This window comes from Petaurus breviceps, unplaced genomic scaffold, assembly GCF_028583685.1.
Source record: "Petaurus breviceps papuanus isolate PSGF00001 unplaced genomic scaffold, PetGlider_PUasm1.0 176, whole genome shotgun sequence".
NCBI lineage: Eukaryota > Metazoa > Chordata > Mammalia > Diprotodontia > Petauridae > Petaurus > Petaurus breviceps.
Window position 1 is genome coordinate 13229143 of NW_027185771.1, and position 19321 is coordinate 13248463.

General features: G+C 44.8%; 1 protein-coding gene across 4 annotated transcripts in view; it reads right to left on the reverse strand.

The window, feature by feature from the left end:
• Positions 1–18890, reverse strand: part of KLHL36 (kelch like family member 36) — a 46560-nt gene extending 27670 nt beyond the window's left edge. Inside the window, exons 1-5 of one of the 4 annotated variants that reach the window (XR_011167876.1) lie at positions 18738–18890; positions 17809–17954; positions 16220–16301; positions 5011–6084; positions 2171–2328 (exon numbers count right to left, since the gene is read on the reverse strand). Coding sequence is in view for 3 of the 4 variants with exons in the window: in XM_069085641.1 (XP_068941742.1) it covers positions 2171–2328; positions 5011–6084; positions 16220–16282 (1295 nt within the window). In the remaining variant the exon portion in view is untranslated. Of the gene's footprint in view, positions 1–2170; positions 2329–5010; positions 6085–7635; positions 7775–16219; positions 16302–17808; positions 17955–18737 lie in introns of those variants that run through there. The other 3 variants (XM_069085641.1, XM_069085642.1, XM_069085643.1) reach the window with 3 other exon arrangements.
• Positions 18891–19321: the final 431 nt, after the last annotated feature.

Below are 19321 nucleotides of genomic sequence, written 5' to 3' on the forward strand. Positions count from 1 at the left end.
TGGTAATTAGCACAGTCCTTGGTGCAGAGAAAGTACTAAATAAATGTTTTTTTCTTTCATACACTATCATTCACTCATCTCAATGAACTGATTTTTAATTATTCATAATAAATTAGTCTGGCCATTTAAAAATGGACCATTCTCACTTGTACATTGCTTCCAGTCAGAGACAACAGAGCTGGGCCTTGGGGAGTGGGAGGGCAGGGCAGAATGTTGGCATTCTCTTGGAGTATGATAATCACCTTCCCTGTCATCATTACTTATACTTTTCACGAACTTTGTAGCTTTAAAAGTGCCTGCACATACATGATTTTATTTCATCCTCACAAAATCCTTATAAGAAGAGGAGGCAGGGGAGAGGGTAGGAGGGAACAAGCATTTATTAAGCACCTACTGTATGCCAAGCAGTATGCTAAGACTTTATAAACATTATATCACTTGATGCTTACCACAACATGGCAAGGTAAGCGCTAAAGTCAGGTAGTATAGGCGCAGTGGGGCATGATGGAATGACCCCATTTAGAGTCAGGGGGCCTGGGTCTGAATCTCAGCTCTGCTACTGACACCACGTGTGACCCTGGGAAACCAATCAAGCAATCGCCAAGCATTTATTAAGCACTCACTGTGTGCCAGGTATACAAATAAAAAGCAAAAACAGTGCTTGCCCTCAAGGAGCTTACATGCCAAAGAACAGACAACATGCATATAAATGGATATGTGTAAGACACGTACAGAGGGGCTGGATGGAAGGGCATTAGAAACTGGGGAACCAGTGGCATTGGAGATAAGTTTTGTAGGATGCCAGGGGAGCTAGAAAGTGGAGGTGGGGGGCAGGTATAGGGGACAGTTGGGTCAGAGGCAGAGAAACAGAAGATGAAGCGCCATGCTGGAGAACAGCCAGAAGGCTGGTGTGGCTGGACCACAGGGTAATGAGCAAGACTAGAGAAGTGCAAAGGGACCAGGATGTGGTGAACTTTAGGTGGCGCAGTGAATAGAGTACCAGCCCTGGAGTGAAGAGGACCTGAGTTCAAATCCGGCTTCAGACACTTAACACAAAATTAGCTGTGTGACCTTGGGCAAGTCACTTAACCCCGAATTGCCCTACTTTCCCCTGCCCCCCCCCAAAAAAAGCAAAAAAAAAACCCTCTATGCTACTCTTTCTATTGCTCTAGAAATGGAAAATGAACCTCAGAAATACTAAGAACCTCCCCCAAGTCCGCACAGCTTTGGCTACTTGGAAAGAGGAGGGGGAAGGGTGAAGATCAAACCAGGACCTCTTGGTCTCGATACCAAATTACACAGAAGACATCCATAAGGCTCTCTCTGGTGTGCCAATCTTCCTCCATATTTCCTCACTTCATATCCCTGGCTTCAATCCCATCTCTCCCTCTGCCTTGAGGCTCCAAAACAGTGAGCTGACGGGTCAAAATAATGACTCTAAGAGAAACCTGTCTTATAAACAGACATAGCATCTGGCTCTGCGGAACCTTGGTCTTTCTATTAAAAAGGGAAACCATCCTTAGGATATCCTAAACTCAGCCTCACTGAAAAAAACCGAAGAATGCCCTACTTCTTTCTTTCCAGAGATACGGAACTATAGGGGTTAGAACTTTGCATGATAGAAGAGAGTGGGGAATACTGGGAACTAGTTTCAAGGTCAGAAAGACCCACCTCTGACACACATTGACTGTGTGAGCCTGGGTGAGTAATTTAACCTTTCCCCAGGGAAAGTCAACAACAGCTGATATTTACATTGGTAAGCTTGGTAAAGAACTTTACACGTTATCTAATATGATCTAAGAATTAAATTGAATTGTGTATTGGTAGAGGGAATTTCCTCACTGCGAACTTATTTCACCAATGAAATGGGAAATCCAGTGCAAAAAAAGTAATAATCGGCGTTTACATAGCACTGTCAGGTTTTGGAAAGGCTCTAAACAGATTATATCATGTAAGCATCGCAATAATTGCTAGGGATGATAGAAACACTTAGTTTTACAGATGAAGAAAGTGGGGCTCAGTCAGATTAAGATGATCAAACCTCTAAAATTTGTGAGAGGATAAATTTGAACCCAGGTTTTCCTAATTCCTAATCCATCACCCTTAGCCAGGAAGCAACACTGTCTCTGTAAAAGCTCCCACCGGAGCCGAACATTGAGAACGCAACTACCTGGGCAAACCTGCTACGTAGGACCAGGAGTCACTTTGGGGACTGTATGCCTCCACAGAAGAAAGTGCCCCATTTTCATTTCTCCCACCGACAGCTACCAGCATGTCTGAAATGGAGGCCAGGTAGAAATCCACTCGGCGCTGGTTCATAGAAGCCACCTGCAAAAAAGCAACAGTAACTCACTTAACTGGTCAGGACTCAGAAAGAGACTCCACCCCGAGACAGATCCTGTAGTAGCAAGGAGGGGAAGTAGTAGTAACAACCAGCATTTATGTAGCAAATTAAGGTTTGCAAACTTTATAATCAGGAGCATTAGAGATATTATTATTAGATATATGTTATGAATAACACATTATTAATAATTACTATTATTAATATAATATAAAGATATTAAATGTTATATAATTATACATGATACTATATGAATATAATATTAATAATAATAATGATATATTATTAGAGATACTACTATTGCTATTGTTCTGTTTTTGTTTTGGGGGGAGGCAATCGGGTGAAGTGACTTGCCCAGAGTCACATAGCTAGTAAGTGTCTGAAGCTGGCTTTGAACTCAGGTCCTCCTGATTCCAGGACCAGTGCTCTATCATGTCACCTAGCTGTCCTTCTCTGCTATGTATGGTGAGGGAGAAGCAAGGGTAACTTGTACAAGTGTATTCTTAAAAAATAACATGGTGGAATACAAAGCTTAGATTTAGAGGTGGAGGATCTGGGTGTGAATCTCACCTCCTCCGCTTGACTACCCCTGTGACCCCAGGCAAGTCACTCCAATTCTGAGGGGCAGATTCATCATCTGAAAAATCTGCACCCCTCCCCCCACCCCACAAGGAAAGCACTATGTAAACCCTACTGTGGGACTGAAAAGAGAGGCATTATGACTGTCTCTCAGGCCCGCTTCAAGTACCCACATTCTTTACCAAAAGCCAGTTTCCCCAGCACATGGCCAGGAAAGAGAAGGAGCAGGATTCAAACAGGTCTGGAGAGTCCAAGCCCACTTGCTTTCGCTAGTAGTGGGTCAAAAATGAGGCCCATAATATTACTGGTTGTCTTTTGGGGACAATTCCTAGAAATGAGGCCCTAGAATATTTGAAGATATGAAGGCATCACTAGACCAAGAGTCTAGACTCCCAAGGGGACAACTTCTAGCTGGTAGCTTAAATTGGGGAGGGGGGGTAGTTTAAAAGTCAGTCAAATGACTTTATCCATCTGCCTCGGGAATACAGCAACACTCAGAAGGGTAATCTCTTCAGAGAAAAAGAACCAGGCATGTGTACGTGCATGTACATACACACGCACATGTGTACACACACATGCACACACATGCATACACACATACCACCTAAGAAGGGGGAACTGCAGGAGGTAAAGAATGTCAGTCAATGAGCATTTACTCATTGCTTACTATGTGCTGGTACTATGATAAATTGGGGTTTATAAAGAAAGGCAAAAACACAGTCCCCACCCTGAAGATGTTCACATTCTAGCGGGGGAGACAACAGAAAACTACCACAGGCATCATAAACGAAGGGCCATAATAACAGCAATAACAATAGTGCCTACCACGTGCCAGGCTCTGTGCATAGCAAACATCTGCCAATGCTGTCTTTTTTTTTTTTTGGAGGGGGAAGACAGGGCAGTTGGGATTAAGTGACTTGCCCAAGGTCATACGGCTAGTGTTAAGTGTCTGAGGTCAAATTTGAACTCAGGTCCTCCTAACTCCAGGGCCAGTGCTCTATTCACTGTGCCACCTAGCCACCCTCTGATACTATCTCATTTGATCTTCACGACAACCTTGGGAAGTAGGCACTGTTTGCTATTGGTTATTGTCATTCAGTCATTTCAGTCCTGTTTGAATCTCCACGACCCCATTTGGGGTTTTCTTGGCAAAGATATTGGAGTGGTTTGCTGTCTTCTTCTTCAGCTCATATTACAGATGAGGAAACAGAGGCAAACAGGGTGAAGTGACTTGCCCAGGGTCACACAGTTAGTAAATGTCTGAGAGAATACTTGAACTCAGGAAAAAAAATTAAAAATGAAAAAGATTTGAACTGAGGAAAAACAAGTCTCCCTAACTCCAGGCCCACAGCTCTATCCACTGCACCACCTAGCTGCCCTTAGGTGCTGTTACTGCCCCCTTTTGTAGATGAGGAATCTGAGGTAAACAGAAGTTAAGTGACTTGTCCAGGGTCACACGGCCAGTAAGTGTCTAAAGAAGGTTTTGAGCTTAGGTCTTCCTGAAGCCAGCACTGTACCCTCTTAAAGGGAAGTGGGGGAGTCTAGGAAAGGCATCTTAAAAAAAGTGGGATTTCTTCTGAGTCTTGAAGGAAGCTCAGAGTTTGAGGTTAAGGAGGAAAGTATGGGAGATGGCCAGGGCAAATGCCAAGATGGAAGACGGAGTCATAGCAGAGGAACAATAAGTAAGATGGGAGAAACTGAGGGAAAAGAGGAGGATTTGGCTCCATTAGCAATTGTCCAAACTCTGTTTTTTTACCCAAGAGGAGGACAAGGAATAAAACATAATATAAAGACTAATGGTACAGAAGGTACAGATGGGCAGCTAGGTAGCACAGTAGATAGAGTGCCAGGCCAGGAGTCAGGAAGACCCGAGTTCAAATCTGGGCAAGTAATTTCACCTTGTTTGCCTCAGTTTCCTCATCTGTAAAATGAGCTGGAGAAGGAAATGGCAAACCACCCTATGATCTCCAAACAGGGTCACCAAGAGTTGGACACGACTGAAAGTGACTGAACCACAAAAACAAAAAAGGTAGCGATGAAAGGAATGTTTAACCAAAAGAGAAAGAAGCCTAATCTGGCTTTAAGCTCACCTTTATCCACTGGTTCCAGCGAGGATCATACCTATAGAGAAGATTGGAAGCGGCATCCCCTCCATTGTCCCTGGAGAAGCTGCCTCCAGCTATGAAAATGAACCCTCCCAGGACAGCCACACAGTGATGACTCCTCCTGGCTGGGAGGGGCGTCTCCATGACCCACTGCTCGTTTTTGGCATCCAGAAAGCAGGTGTCATCGCTGAGCTCCAGGCAACGTTCTGACACCTCCCCGCCAACGAAGAGAAGCCGCTCCTCGTTGGTGCGCAGTGAAGTGCGTTTGGTCTGGAGCACGGGCTGGGCAGCGACGTTGTTGTGGTAGGTCACGGCTTCCTCAATGAAGCCCTCACAGTTTGCCTCCTTGGGCAACAGGGAGCAGACAGCGGGCTTGACCCGATGCAGGAGGTCACTCTTGGGGATCAGTGGGAAATGGATGTTTTCTAGCACCTGGAAGGCATCTGCCTCCCGCTCGGGATACTGGGTGAGCCACTGGAGGGCCGCCTGCAGCAAATCATGCTCACACTCTCGCTGCACCAGGCTGCTTCCCAGGTACTGGCAGAGCTTCTGGAGAGAGACGTTCTGCAGAAAGTCTGGGGTGAAGGACAGCGTCCCAAAGTTCCGCAGGATAAAGGAGTCGATGAAAGAGTCCAGGCGCTTCAGACTGTAGATGGACGCTAGCTCCTGCAGGTAAAGGTAATTCTCCTCGCTCACCTCATTTTCCAGGTACTCACAGCAGAAATCAACCACCTTCCAGATCTGCAGGAGGTGAGCCGTCTCTAAGATGTAGTCAATGTTACCGCCATCTAAGGAGAGCTCGCTGCCGTAGAGAAAGTCAATGACAGCTCGCAGGCCGATGTAGGAGGCTCCCACAAGCTCTACCTCCTTCTGGTAGGCCTCTCGCATACCAATGGTGAACATGGAGTTGAAGTAGTCACTGCACACAGCCAGGAGATTCCGGTGGGCCGGGACTCTCTGTTCATCAGCAACCAAGACGATGTCGCAGAAGAGGCCCCGGTGCCTCTGCTCATTCAGCCTCTGGAGAACCGTGTTGGGATGATCAGTCCATCTGTACACCTGAAACAAACAGACACATCAGAGCCCTTCTTCCCAGAGCCGGGGGAAGAAAAACGCTGCTCTGGGAAACCAAGACTGAAAATCCTAACAACCCTGTGCCCCTGGAAGTTCACTGTTGATACAAGTTCATTCAGAGAGAGGACCACATTTTCTTTTTTTGCTTTTTGGAGGGGGGAAGACAGGGCAATCAGGGTTAAGTGACTTGCCCAAGATCACACAGCTAGGCCAGATTTGAACTCAGGTTCTCCTGACTCCAGGGCCGGTGCTCTATTCACTGCACCACCTAGTTGCCCCAGGACCACATTTTCTTTATGCTCCCCAAAGGATGGTACTATGTAAAAAGAGTACACAGCGATAAAGGTGTCTAGCCACCTGATGGAGCAGTGGGTACCCAAGATCTAAGCAAAAGCCAACCAAACTTGGGCCTAGGAATTCTAATGGTCCTCACCATGGGACTTTTTTGTTGTTCAATAGTTTTCAGTTGTGTCTGACTCTTTGTGACCCCATTTGGGGTTCTCTTGGCAAAGATACTGCAGCAGTTTGCCATTTCCTTCTCCAGCTCATTTTGCAGATGAGGAAACTGAGGTAAATAGGGTAAAGTGACTTGTCCAGGGTCACACAGCTAGTAAGTGTCTGAGGCCAGATTTGAACTCAGGAAGATGAGTCTTCTTGAGCCCAGGCCCAGGGCTCTACCCACTGCATCACCGGCCTGCCCTCTAAGGCAATTCTGTAGTGCAAACTTGGATTCCTTTCTACATACTTTAACTCAGGGGTTCTCAAATTTTTTGGTCTTAGGACATTTTACATTAAAAAATTACTAAGGATACTATAAAGAATTTTTGTTGGGGGTGGCTAGGTGGCAAAGTGAATAGAGCACTGGTGCTGGAGTCAGGAGGCTCTGAGTTCAAATCCGACCTCAGACACTTGACACATTTACTAGCCACGTGACCTTGGGCAAGTCACTTAACCCCAACTGCCCTCCAAAAAGCAAAAACAACAAAAAAAGAATTTTTGTTTATGTGGATTATATTTATCAATATTTACTCTATTATGAAATAAAACGTCTTAGTGTTTCAATGAAAATAGTTTTCACCTCTTGGACCCACAAAAGGGTCTCAGGAACCCCAGGTGGCACTGGGCCACACTCTGAAAACCACTGCTTTATTTTATCTTTGGTTAAAAAAAAGTAAAATATAATTTGAAAGGCCACTCCCTATTCTCACCATCAGATGAGTCGGCCTCCTGGGTGAGACCTTTTCTGCCCTTCCCCCTCCCCTCATCTCTTAGCAATCCCTTCCTCCTGAAGCATTTTGTTCACCCCACTTCTCAGTAGAATCTGAGCTACTTAAGGGGAGGGACTGTTCAGTTTTCAAATTTTTATTCGTAGAGTCAAGTATTCAGCAAGCAACCTTGCTTGCTAAGCTGCTGAACTGAATGTGTCCTGGCCCCACCACTTGCTACCTGTGTGATCCTGGAAGCACAACATGACAATGCTCCGAGGCTCAGTTTTCCTACCTGTAAAATGGGGATAAACATATTTGTGCCTCCTACCTCACAGGGTCATTGTGAAGACCAAACTGACTGAGATAAGCATGAGCTGACACGTCCAAGGCTTTGTAACTGGCAAGTGCCCTGCCAGGGAAAGCCATTATCACAGGCTAGTGTTCTGAGGAACAGACATTGACAGCATCTTAACGACAAGAAGAAGAAGTCACATTTCAACTGGGTGTTTAGATCTATAAAGCCTTTCCCTCATGAAAACCCCGTAAGGCAAATAGTACAAGTATTAGCCCCATTTTCCAGATGAGGAAACTGAGGCTTAGAAAAGGGAAATTAACTAGCCCACGTCCACCACAGCTAGCCTGTATCAGAGCCTATGAACTCAGGTCTTGTGATGCCCAGTCCAGCTCTTTCTCCCTGTTAAAACAGGAGACTACAAAACCACAATAAGCTAAGTGACTTTTATATACCTTCTTAAGGTTTATAAAACCTCACTCTCATAATACTCTGAGGTGAGCTGAACAGCACAGGTATTTTTTAGCCCTTTTCCAGATGAGAAAACTGAGGTTCTTAGTGGTTCAGTGACTTTCCCACAGTCAGAATTCAAACTTAGGACACCTGATTTCCAGTCCCATGTTCTTTTCTACTAGACCACGCAAGTCTTATCAGCTGAGGAATCTAGGTAGCATGGAGGACAGTGTCAGAGCTGGAGATGGGAAGATTCAAATTCAAATTCCATCTCTGGTATGACCTTGGACAAATCACTTAACCACCATCAACCTCAGTTTCCTTATCTGGAAAATGGGGATAACAAATAGCACCTCTCCCGAGGTGGCTGTGAGGACCAAATGAGAGAATCTTTATAAAGAGCTTAGCACAATGGCTGGCACATAGTAGGGACTACCCAGATGTTAGCTATTACTTATATTGCCCCAATTTCAGAAGGCTGCTGGAAGGACTGAATGAATTAAGATGCGTAGGCTTAAAGTGCTCTATAAATGCTGGTTATTATTATCATTATGATAAAAAGATCACAGATATAGAACTAGAAGGAAATTCAGGAGTCACTGGGTTTAAGCTCAGAGAGATTAAGTGACATGCCTAGGGTCACACAGCTAAGGACTAGAATGTAGGGGACTTGAAGGTTTGCAGTTTGGTTTACTTAACAAAGTAAAGGTTTGCTTTACACACTTGGACTGAATGACTCAGCTGGAAAGTGTCTGGTGTAGGATTTTTGCGGGGAGAGGCAATCTCACAGCTAGTAAATGTCTGAGGCCAAATCTGAACTCAGGTCCTCCTGATTCCAGGGCTGGTGCTCTATCCAATGAGCCATATAGTTGTCCCTTGGAGTGGGATTTGAACCCAGGTCTACCAGACTCCAAGGCCATGCCCTATGTACATCTCCGTGATTCTGTATAATAAGCTCAGTGATTTGACCTTTTGGGGGGTAAAGAAAGGCTGGGGTTTTACATGCCAGCTTCCTTGCCACAAAAAGCTGCTCACCCTCAGCTTATCACCTTTGCTTGTGATGGAAATAAAGCAACAAAAAATGGGAGTGAGGGGGAGTGTGGTCCTGCCATGTTCCCGTGTCCAGGGAACAAAAACCAAAGCCACACTCTAAGCCTTCAGGCCCTTTGACAGAAGACACTGAAAAGAGAGGGGGATCTCTGCCAGATCCAAGTCTGTCCACACTGTCCACAGCATCTGCTGCCCCCTTGTGGCTGCTAATGATATAACTTCTCTCACTGTTTTAAAGCACTTTATTAAAAAGTTGATTTCATTTAATCTTCCCTTGCCTGACTCAGAGCTTTGTTTTTCTAACTGTGCAATTCTTGACATCTGAGAGCGAAATCCAACATTACAGTTTCAGACAAAGGCCTGGGAGGATTATTACAGGGCTCGAGAAGGCTCTGCTGCCCCAGGCTAGCTATGAGTCATTGGTGAGGGGGATAAACAGGCCAGCTAAGGCTGCAGCCAGGAAGTTAACCTGACACTGAGGGCCTGAACACCCAAGGAGGAGAAGAGTAAACTTCTAATTTGCTCCACGGTAGTGAGGCATGTCCGGTGCAGTGCTGTGGGATTTCAGAGACCGTATGAGGAACACCACAAAAAAACAGCTGAATGACCTGGAAAGAGGCTAAGCGTAATGCTTCAGTCTTTCTATGCCCAGGACTGTCATTTTAGAGATGGAAAGGATGGGAGGCCATTCAGGAAACTTAAAAAGGGGAAGTGATTTACCTGGAGCCCACCATGGAAGATGCCCATAGCTAAGTCCTCTGAGGGCAACAGAGACTTACAGTCCCTGCCTATTAGAAATGTAGAAACTAGAAACAATTTATAAGTTCCTGAGGTGGCTATCCCGAATGTAACAAATAGAAGTGGCCTGAATTTGAAGACAGTCACAATGAAAACTTTCACAGAATCAGTCTCAGGTGGGAGGTGGGAACTCAATAGCTGTCTGGTCTTGGAAGTTCTTGGGGGGGGGGGGGGAGCCACCACCTCATGGGACAGCCATTCTATTTCTGACCAGCTCTCACTGGCCTTGGGAAACTTTGCCTTCCATCGAGCTTAAATATCTCTTCTCATCTTTCATCCACTGCTTCACATTCTGCCCTGTGGGGCCAAGCAGAATGAGTTGAATTATCCTTTCAGAAGATACTTTTCTGACTAATAAGGTATTAGACCCTCTAATGTGAAGGCAAATATGGAAGGAGATTTAAGATGGAAGCTGCATAGTATGGAAAGTATGCTAAATAACCACGCATGTCTAACCTGTATCAAATTGCTTGCTTTCTCAATGAGGGCGGTGAAGAGGAGAGAATTCGGAACTCCACCTTTTTAAAGGACAAATGTAAAAAATTGATTTTACATGTGATTGGAGAAAAATAAAATATATTTGGCTCAAAAAGAGTGGGAGGAAAGTGAGAAAGAAGGAAAGAAGGAAAAAAGAAGGAAAGAAAGGAAGAAAGAGAGAAAGAAAGAGAAAGGAAGAAAGGAAGGAAGAAAGAAAGAAAGAAAAAGAAAGAAAGAAAGAAAGAAAGAAAGAGAGAGAAAGAAAGAAAGGAAAAAAGACAGCACACTAAGCTTGAAGTCAGAAGACCTGAGTTCAAATTTGGTTCCAATCCTTACTACCAGTATGACTTTGGGCAAGTCACTTTGCCTACCTAGGCCTAACATTCCTCATTTGGACTAGATCGTGAGTTCAGCAGACTACATTTTTCTATGCCAACAGAATTTTACTTAAAATGAAAAAAACATTCTTAGTCCTTAGGCTATACAAAAGCAGAAGGTGAACCAGATTTGGCTGACCCATGCACTACAGGGCCCCTGAAACCTTATGAAATCTTATGATCCCATGAAAAGGAATGCCTAGGGATAGCCCTTCTGGAAAAGGCAGGCTGGGTGTTAGGATTATATCCCAGGTTCTTAGAGGCGCTTCTCAAAGCCATCCAAATTGACCCAGCTACTGTTTGGTAGACTGAAGTTTCTGGGAGACCTTGCCAAGTCTCAGTCTTCAAATCGGGGGCCAAAAGTAGTCTTTCCACTGACGATCGCCAGAGACGATCGCCAGAGACGATCGCCGGAGACGATCCCAGAATTAGAGGAGGAGAATTGTGGACCTAACTCTCAACAGTAATATCAGATGGTTTCCTAGGGCTTCCCCAGGATTCCTTGAATTCCAGACTTTGTAGGTATACCTAGAATCTGGCTTCAGAAACTTACTAGCTATGTGACCCTGGGCGATTCACTTAACTAATCTTGTTTGTGTCCGTTTCCTCATCTGTAAAATGGGGATAATAATAGCAATGGTAATAATATATTATTATGTAATGTGTTATATAATAATAACAATAGTAATAATATATTGCTATGTAATATGTTATATAATAACAGCAATAGCAATAGTAAATATAGCACTTACCTCACAGTGTTTTTGTAAAGATCATATGAGATAATAATTGCAAAGCACTTAAAGAGCCTAGCACATAGTAAGTGGTATATAAATATTAACTATTGCTATTATTATTAGAATAATGATATAAAGTCCTACTTTAAGGCATAGTAAGTTACTCTGAAACCTCTTAGATTTCCACAAACCCCGGGCATATTTACTACTACGACCTTTCAGTATGGCATCAAGTGTTACAAATATTCATTATTCAGCACGCACTTGCTGTGGGTAGAATATTATGTAGAGTCCTGGGGAGCATACAAAGCTTAGAGAAAATGTGGTTTCTTCCCTCATGTAAATTACATTTTAGTGGGGAGATAAGATGCAACAAAATGGTGAAGAAAGTATCTGTTAAATTGCTTTAGAGGTCTGGAATCAGGAAGATTCATCTATCCAAGTTCAAATCTGGCCTCAGACACTTAATAGGCTGTGTGACCCTGGGCAACCCTATTTGCCTCAGTTTCATCATCTATTAAAAAAGCGGGAGAAAGAGATGGCAGCACTGGTACTGCAATTAGGAGGACCTTAGTTCAAATCTGGCCTCAGACACTTGACACTTTGTGGTTGTGTGACCTTGGGCGAGTCACTTACAAAGCTTCCTCCCCTCAAAAAAAAAAAAGGAAAGAGAGATAACAAACTACTCTAGTAACTTTTCCAAGAAAAACCCAAAGGGGATCATGAAGAATTGGACATGACTGAAATGACTCAACAACAGTCAACTAGTCCAGAGGTATCACACTAGCTCCTAAGTATGGGCCCAAATGAAAATATAATTGGGAAAATGTTTAACAAAGTATTATTAAAAATACAACATAGATAATGTTAAGTTGTGGTTTTCTAAGTCAAGATGCAAATCTGTTTCTACTTGAGTTTGACACCACTGAATTAGACAATAGGTAAAAATCACACCCAATGTTGAAAACATCAGTCTGGGAAAGTAATGTCAGTCCCAGGGCCTGGTGGAGTGGAATGCCAGGTTTGAAACCAGAAAGCTCAGAGTTCAAATCCTGCCTCTGATGCTCACTACCTGTGGGACCCTGTAGCAAGTCACTTAAGGTCTATGTGGAAGCTTCTTTTCTGGGAGCTCACCAGGATTATAAAATAACAGACTTGGAGCTTGAAGGGAGTTCATCTAGTTCAGGGGTCCCTGACCTTTTTTTGCATGCTGTGGACCTCTTTTGGAAATCTGGTGAAATCTATGGATCTCTTCTAAGAACGTTTTTAAATGAGTAAAATACATAAAAGTAATGATATTGAAATAAAGTTATTAAAATATTAAAAAAAAAACAAGTTCACTGATTCCTTGGTATTTTGGGGGATTTTTTGGAGCAGGGGAAAGCAAGGCAATTGGAGTTAAGTGACTTGCCCAATGTCACACAGCTAGTAAGTGTGTTGAGTGTCTGAGGCCGGATTTGAACTCAGGCCCTCCTGATTTCAGGGCTGGTGCTCTATTCACTGTGCCACCTAGCTGCCCCAAATTCACTGATTCCTACTATAGGTTAGGACCCTCTGATTGAATCTAACCCCTTTATTTTGCAGCTGAGATAGTAAGGCCCCGAGAGCTGAAGTGACCTGCCCCAGGCAACAGGGCTAGGAAGTGTCCATGTGGAACTTCCTCCCTCCAAGTGCCACGCTATCCACTTCCCTCTGCCAAGTGATAGTGAGGTCTCTACCTGCTTGGTGGAGGGAATAATTCCCACACTGAGAATGCCCTACAGCTGACTGAATCACAGAACCTTCCTGTATCTGTATAATCTATGAACAGATATCCCTCCTTAAAGAAAAATTATTCATAGTTTTAAAATGGAAATATTACAGGTTAAATGAGCCAAAGCATCATTAAGTGACTAACCAGTCCTTTCCAATCTTCTTCAATTTGTTTTAAAAAGCCATTTAAAATTGCTACCAAATGAGTCTTACAAAGTGGTCTATTTTACAAAGTCTGGTTCAAAGACAGCTGGGAGAAAATCCAGTCAAACACCTTCTTTTTATGGATGAGGAAATAGTCTCAGAGATATCAAATAATTTGCCTTAAGCCATAGAGGTAGTAAGAGCTGAGCTGGTATCAAGTCCCCTCGAGTCTAAAATCAACAATTTTGTAAAAGTCTTTCGGTGAGCTGGACCTGGAGGTGTGGGCCTGAAGGCCTTGCTATTGAGGAGACAGGAGCTGGTGGCTGACTTGCACTCAGAAATTCTGAACTATATAGTAGGGTTAAGACACGTGCTTTCTAGCTGTGTGACTCTGGACAGGTCATTTAACCTCTCTGGGCCTCAGTTTCTCAACTGTCAAATAAAAGGGTTGGACTCAATCAGGGGGTCCTAACCTGGAAGCTAGAGAAGGTTAGGAATCTGTGGACTTGGTTTTTTTCTTCTATTCACACAAGGTTTGGCACCAATAAAGTTAGCCCCTGGGAGTAGGGGGCCAGAAGGATGGCTGCCCAAGGAGGGATAAACCAGTCTAAGTCAGAAATGCAGCATATGGAATGCTTTTCTGCTGACCAGCAGTGAAGTAAGGCCCATGAGTGGCCACCCCACTGCTAGTCTCTGTTAGGGAGATCTAGCCTCCAAAAAAAAAAGTTTCTCCTGCTTCTTCAAATAAGCACAATTCTCTTTTGCTTTAAATACAATCTCTTTTACTCTGTCCTTTAGATAAGTTATCAGTGGCCAGTTGGGGAAACTAGGGGGTACAGTGGATAGAGTGCTGGGCCTGGAGTCAGGAATACCTGAGTACAAATCCAGTCTCAGACACTTACTAGCTGCGTGACCCTGGACAAGTCACTGAGCGCTGTTTGCCTCAGTTCCCTCATCTGTAAAATGAGCTGGAGATGGAAATGACAAACCACTCCAATATCTTTGCCAAAAAAACTCCAAATGGGGTCACTAAGAGTCAGACACAACTGAAATGACTCAACGTCAACAAAAATCAGTGGTCAATGGCTCTCTTCTTTATCAATCAGGCAGAGCAAATAACATTTATTCAAATAAAACTTTACTTGCTGGTCTTGGTGAAAAATGGGGGCACTTCCAAAAATGAAAATCTGAATTCATTTCTCACTGTGTTAGACAGCAAAGACTGGGGCAACATTGCATATAATGTTTGGGTTTTGGGGGGGGGGGGGAGGAGGGTAAGTGATTTGCCCAGGGTCACACAGCTAGTTAAGTGTCTAAGGCCAGATTTGATCTCAGGTCCTCCTGACTCCAGGGCCAGTGTTCCATCCATGGCACCTCCCAGCTATCCCACCACTGCATAGAATGTAAAACTCTTCTGGATGTATGGGTTAGTTTTGCTGAACTGTTTTTTCACCCCCTTCAAATTTTTTCGTTATAAAGGATCACTTTCTAGGAAAGAGAAAGGGAGGGGCATACTGGGAAATATAAGCAATGGCAAAATAAAATATATTAATAAAATGTTTTAAAGTAAAATGTTGAAGTCATGCCTGCATAAATGGGCTCTGGCAAAGAAACATTCCTGGAATGTACCAGTCTTGATGCATAGCTAATCACCAATTCATTTAAACAGCCACCCCCAATGTCATAAGCTAACCAAAGGTTCCTCTCAGCTCACATGCCTTCAAAAGCCCTATGGGCCTCAGGAACCTAACTTTGGAGTGGAGTGAGTAAAAGCTGGATAACTAGAGGACCCTAGGCAGGGAGGAGAGGAGAGAGTTGAAGAAATCCACCGTCTCCCTCTTTTCATCTGGGCAGCAAACTTCTTTACTGGGTTCTTAGTCATTAAGGACAGATATCTTCTATATATTTTATATCTGCTTATATGTGTACATGTTGCACAATTACTGTGTATATATTCTTGTGTGTACATGTTATCTTCTCCATTTACTCCTTGACTGCTTGACTGATTTATTTTTGTCTTTGTAGCCTGATTATCAAGCACAGTCCCTGGCCCATAGCAGGTAGTTAATAAATGCTTATTGACCAGGTAGTAGTTCTTGGTCTGCTTTATGACTCTGAACTTCCCCTCTCTGGGCATCAGATTAGATAACCGCTGAAGTCTGTCCAACATTCTATGATTCTCCTCCTTATTCTGCCAAGCTTGATATGAAAACACCTCCAGTCTGCACTTTAAAGATGAATAATCTAAAATCAGTCCTGCAGAGATTGTGCATGTTGTATACCCAACAGAGAAATGGCAAAGCCCAAGGGTTAAATATCTGGCCAGGAAGAGCTAGGTTCAGATCTTGCCTCCAACACATACTAGCTGTGTGACCATGGACAAAACAATCTCAGTTAACTTTCTAAAGCTAAACAGGTGAGTGGCAAATCTGCATCAAACTTCTGGAGGAAGTTTCCAGACCAAGAGCTCCCTATGCTAATGAAATCAGCATAGCACAGGGGAATAACTACCTCTTCTGGTATCTGAGGACAGTGGTTCAAATCCTGCCTTTGATAAATCCATGTTTGGAATTTATTCAATTAATGTTTAAAAAATGTTGCCACACGACAGTAATTTAAATCAGAAAATACGTACTCTACCATCTGAGTAACTTTGGACAAATCATTGAGTCACTGATTTTCCCTGGACCTTTATAAAATGAGAGGGTTGGGCTAGATGGTCTCTGATGAGCCAGATTAGATTCTAAGATCCTACAACACAGATCCAGACCCAAAAAGAAAAAAGAGGCTGTAAGAATTTAGACTGGAGGCATATAATTCACAAACACACACCTTAGAAGATTCACTGATCTTGTATGGACGAGACACTCTTGTCTGTCTGGCCCCCTCCATCATAAAGTGATCGGTAGTATTCCTATAACAACAGAAAAGAGAATTATTGAGCATACAATGTTATTGTCATTTACTAAATTCACATGGAACTGGTACACAGATACAACCACTAGAAGGAAGCAAGAGGGTGGGAAGTCATGGAAAGAGCTCGGAGACTAGACTTTAAGACAGAGATGGAATCTAATTAGCTACATTACCAGTTTTGATTTAAAAAAAATCAAGTTATGTGGGCATCTAGGTGGCACCGTGAATAGAGTAACAGCCCTGGAGTTAGAAGGACCTGAGTTCAAATCCAGCCTCAGACACTTAACACAAAACTAGCCATGTGACTTTGGGCAAGTCACTTAACCCCGATTGCCCTACCTTCCCCCTCTGAAATGCAAAAAAAAAAAAATCAAGTTATAGTGAATAATCACATGTAATTAATGAATACCCTCCATCTTCTATTTCCCAGAATAACCATCTGTAAATCATCACCATATTTTTTGTGGCCTGTTGGCCATGACACAGCTCTGTCCCTTGTCTGAATCAGAATCCCTAAAAGGAGGATTGATGTGGGCATCCGAAGAAATCCTATGAATGAATATGGGTATATGTACACACATGCATATATGTGTATACACACATGTACATATTTATGTGTACACACACACGCGCGTGCTATTGAATGGCTAAACATATTTTAGAAAATTTCTTAGAAAAGCGTGACCTTATGGGCAGCTAGGGGGTATAGTAGATAGAGTACAGGCCCCTGGAGTAAGGAGGACATGAGTTCAAATCTGATCTCAGATATCTGCATGCCATTTAACCTGGCTTGCCTCCCTGACTCCTCCCCTTCCTCCTCCCCCGCCAAAAAGTATGGCCTTGCCCAAATTTCAGGGTGAAGGCAGGACAATATGCATAGGAAACTTAAGTTCAACAATTAGTAAGTGCCAACTGTATGCAAGGCACAATACTACTGTTGAGGGTTCAAAGATAAAAATGAAAGTTCTTCCCTTCAAGGGGTACCTTGCCTACTAAGGTGGGGGTAGGGAGATTAATGGTGTTTGTTGAATTAAAGTGGGTTCTGGTACCTCATTCTGCCAAAGTGGTAACTTTAGGCAAGTCACTTGACCCCTATAGGCTATAGCTTTCCTCCTCTGTAAAGTGAGCCTGGCAGATCTGATCTCTACCAGTCCACAAAACTGGGCAGCTAGCTGTTGATAAGTTTTGTGGGGGAAGAAGAAATATGGAAGACAGGGGCACACAAGGAAGATCAATTAGGTAACACAAAGCATGGCCCTCTTACCTGGCCTGACTTAAGCAGATTATCTGGGGGCACAAGTGCCTGAGTACAGGGTAACCTGGAGAGGGTCCAGGTATCACCCTATGGAAGGGTAAGAACCATCCATGCAGATGGCAAGGCAAGCAGGCATGAGCTCAACACCTGTTTGGAGCCCACTGTATTGAGGAGAAAAGAGGTGGCAGGGTCTTTAAGATTCGATTTCTCAGGGGGAGCAAGTCCAGAAGAAAATCAAAGCAAGTTTTACCTGTAGGTTCGTCCTGCTCCCACCTCAGGGAATCAGACAGGGCAATGGCTTGTAGATTCAGAGGACATGGGTTCAGATTTGGCTTTTGCCATCCACTGGGTGACCCTGGGCAAATGACTTGCTCATCTGGGTCTCAATTACCTCATCTATAAGAAAGAAGATTGAAAGAGATGTCTAAAGTCCCCCCTACCTCTAAGTTCTAGGACCTAGGTACAGGAATCGAGAGCCAAGCTCCGTGCCCGCCCCCGAGCTACTTAAACAGTCCTTCAGGGGCTCCCCTGGCAATTCTGGGTAACGGGGGGCGGCCGTTTCTGGCTATGGACAGGCAGTTCTTTCTCTACCTCCCCCACACACACCCACACGTCCAAATCCAAGCCATCCAAAGCCTTGCCTTCGCCAAAAAACAACCCTCCCCCGCCCCGCCCCCCAAACCAAAGAAACCGCGGTCCCTTCCAAGATCTAAACATTCATTAAACTGGTACTGCGCACAGGCTAGGAGAGAGAGACAAAGTTTGTATAAAGCCCCAGCCCTGCTCTCAACCAGCTTGCGTTCTAGCAGGAGGACAAGACACAATGGAACATAGAAGAAAGGGCGCCTATTCAACAGATTTGGGGAATTTACTTTAACCCCAAACGCACAATCAGATCATTTAGATTTACATTCTTGTAGGGGGCTGGGCTCTACACTTGCCAACCCAGGCAGAGGTAAAGAGGGGGGGGGGGGGGGGGAGCCTCAGCCAGCTGGAAGGCAGGGACAAAGATTCTGGGTCCAAGCTGGACCTCCGACTCCAAGGGGCACTGGGGTGAGTGAGGGGTTCCATGCTTTGCAAGGGGGGCAGCTGGAACAAGGGATGCAAAGTGAGAAGGGAGGGAGGAAAGGAGGAAGGGCAGGAGGCTCGGGAGCTGGCAGAGGGGCCAAGCGGACCAACCTGGGGAGGTGAGCGCTGCGCGGGCGGCCGCCGCTACAGGCTGGCCGGAGCAGCGCCGCCGGCGCCCGGGCTGGATCCCGATCCCTGGCCGGAGCGACCGGGCGGCAGCGCGGCCGGCCCTCCGCCGGCTAGGTCCACAGCCATGGCTCCGCCAGGAAGTGCTGGGCCGAGTGAAGCGGAGGCCGGGCCAATGAGCGCGCGGGGAGCGAGGGGCGGGGGCCCTGGAAGAGGTGGGCTCAGCTCTCGGCCAGCTGACGCGAGCCCGGCCTCAAACAAACAACCAGCCAGCGGGGCCGCCTCCGCCTCTCCCTCCTCCCTCCTCCTCCTCTTCCTCCCTCCTCCCTTCTCCCTCCTCCCTCCTCCCTTCTCCCTCCACCTCCTTCCTCTCTCCTTTCCTACCTTCTCCCTCCCTCCTCCGTTTTCTCCTCTTCTTCCTTCCTTCCTTCTCCCTCTTCCTCCTCCTCCCTCCTTTCTTCCTCCTCTTCCTCCTTCCTCCCTTCACCTCCCTCCTCCCTTCTCCCTTCATCTCCTTCCTCTCTCCTTTCCTACCTCCTCCCTTTTTCTCCTGTTTTTCTCTTCTTCCT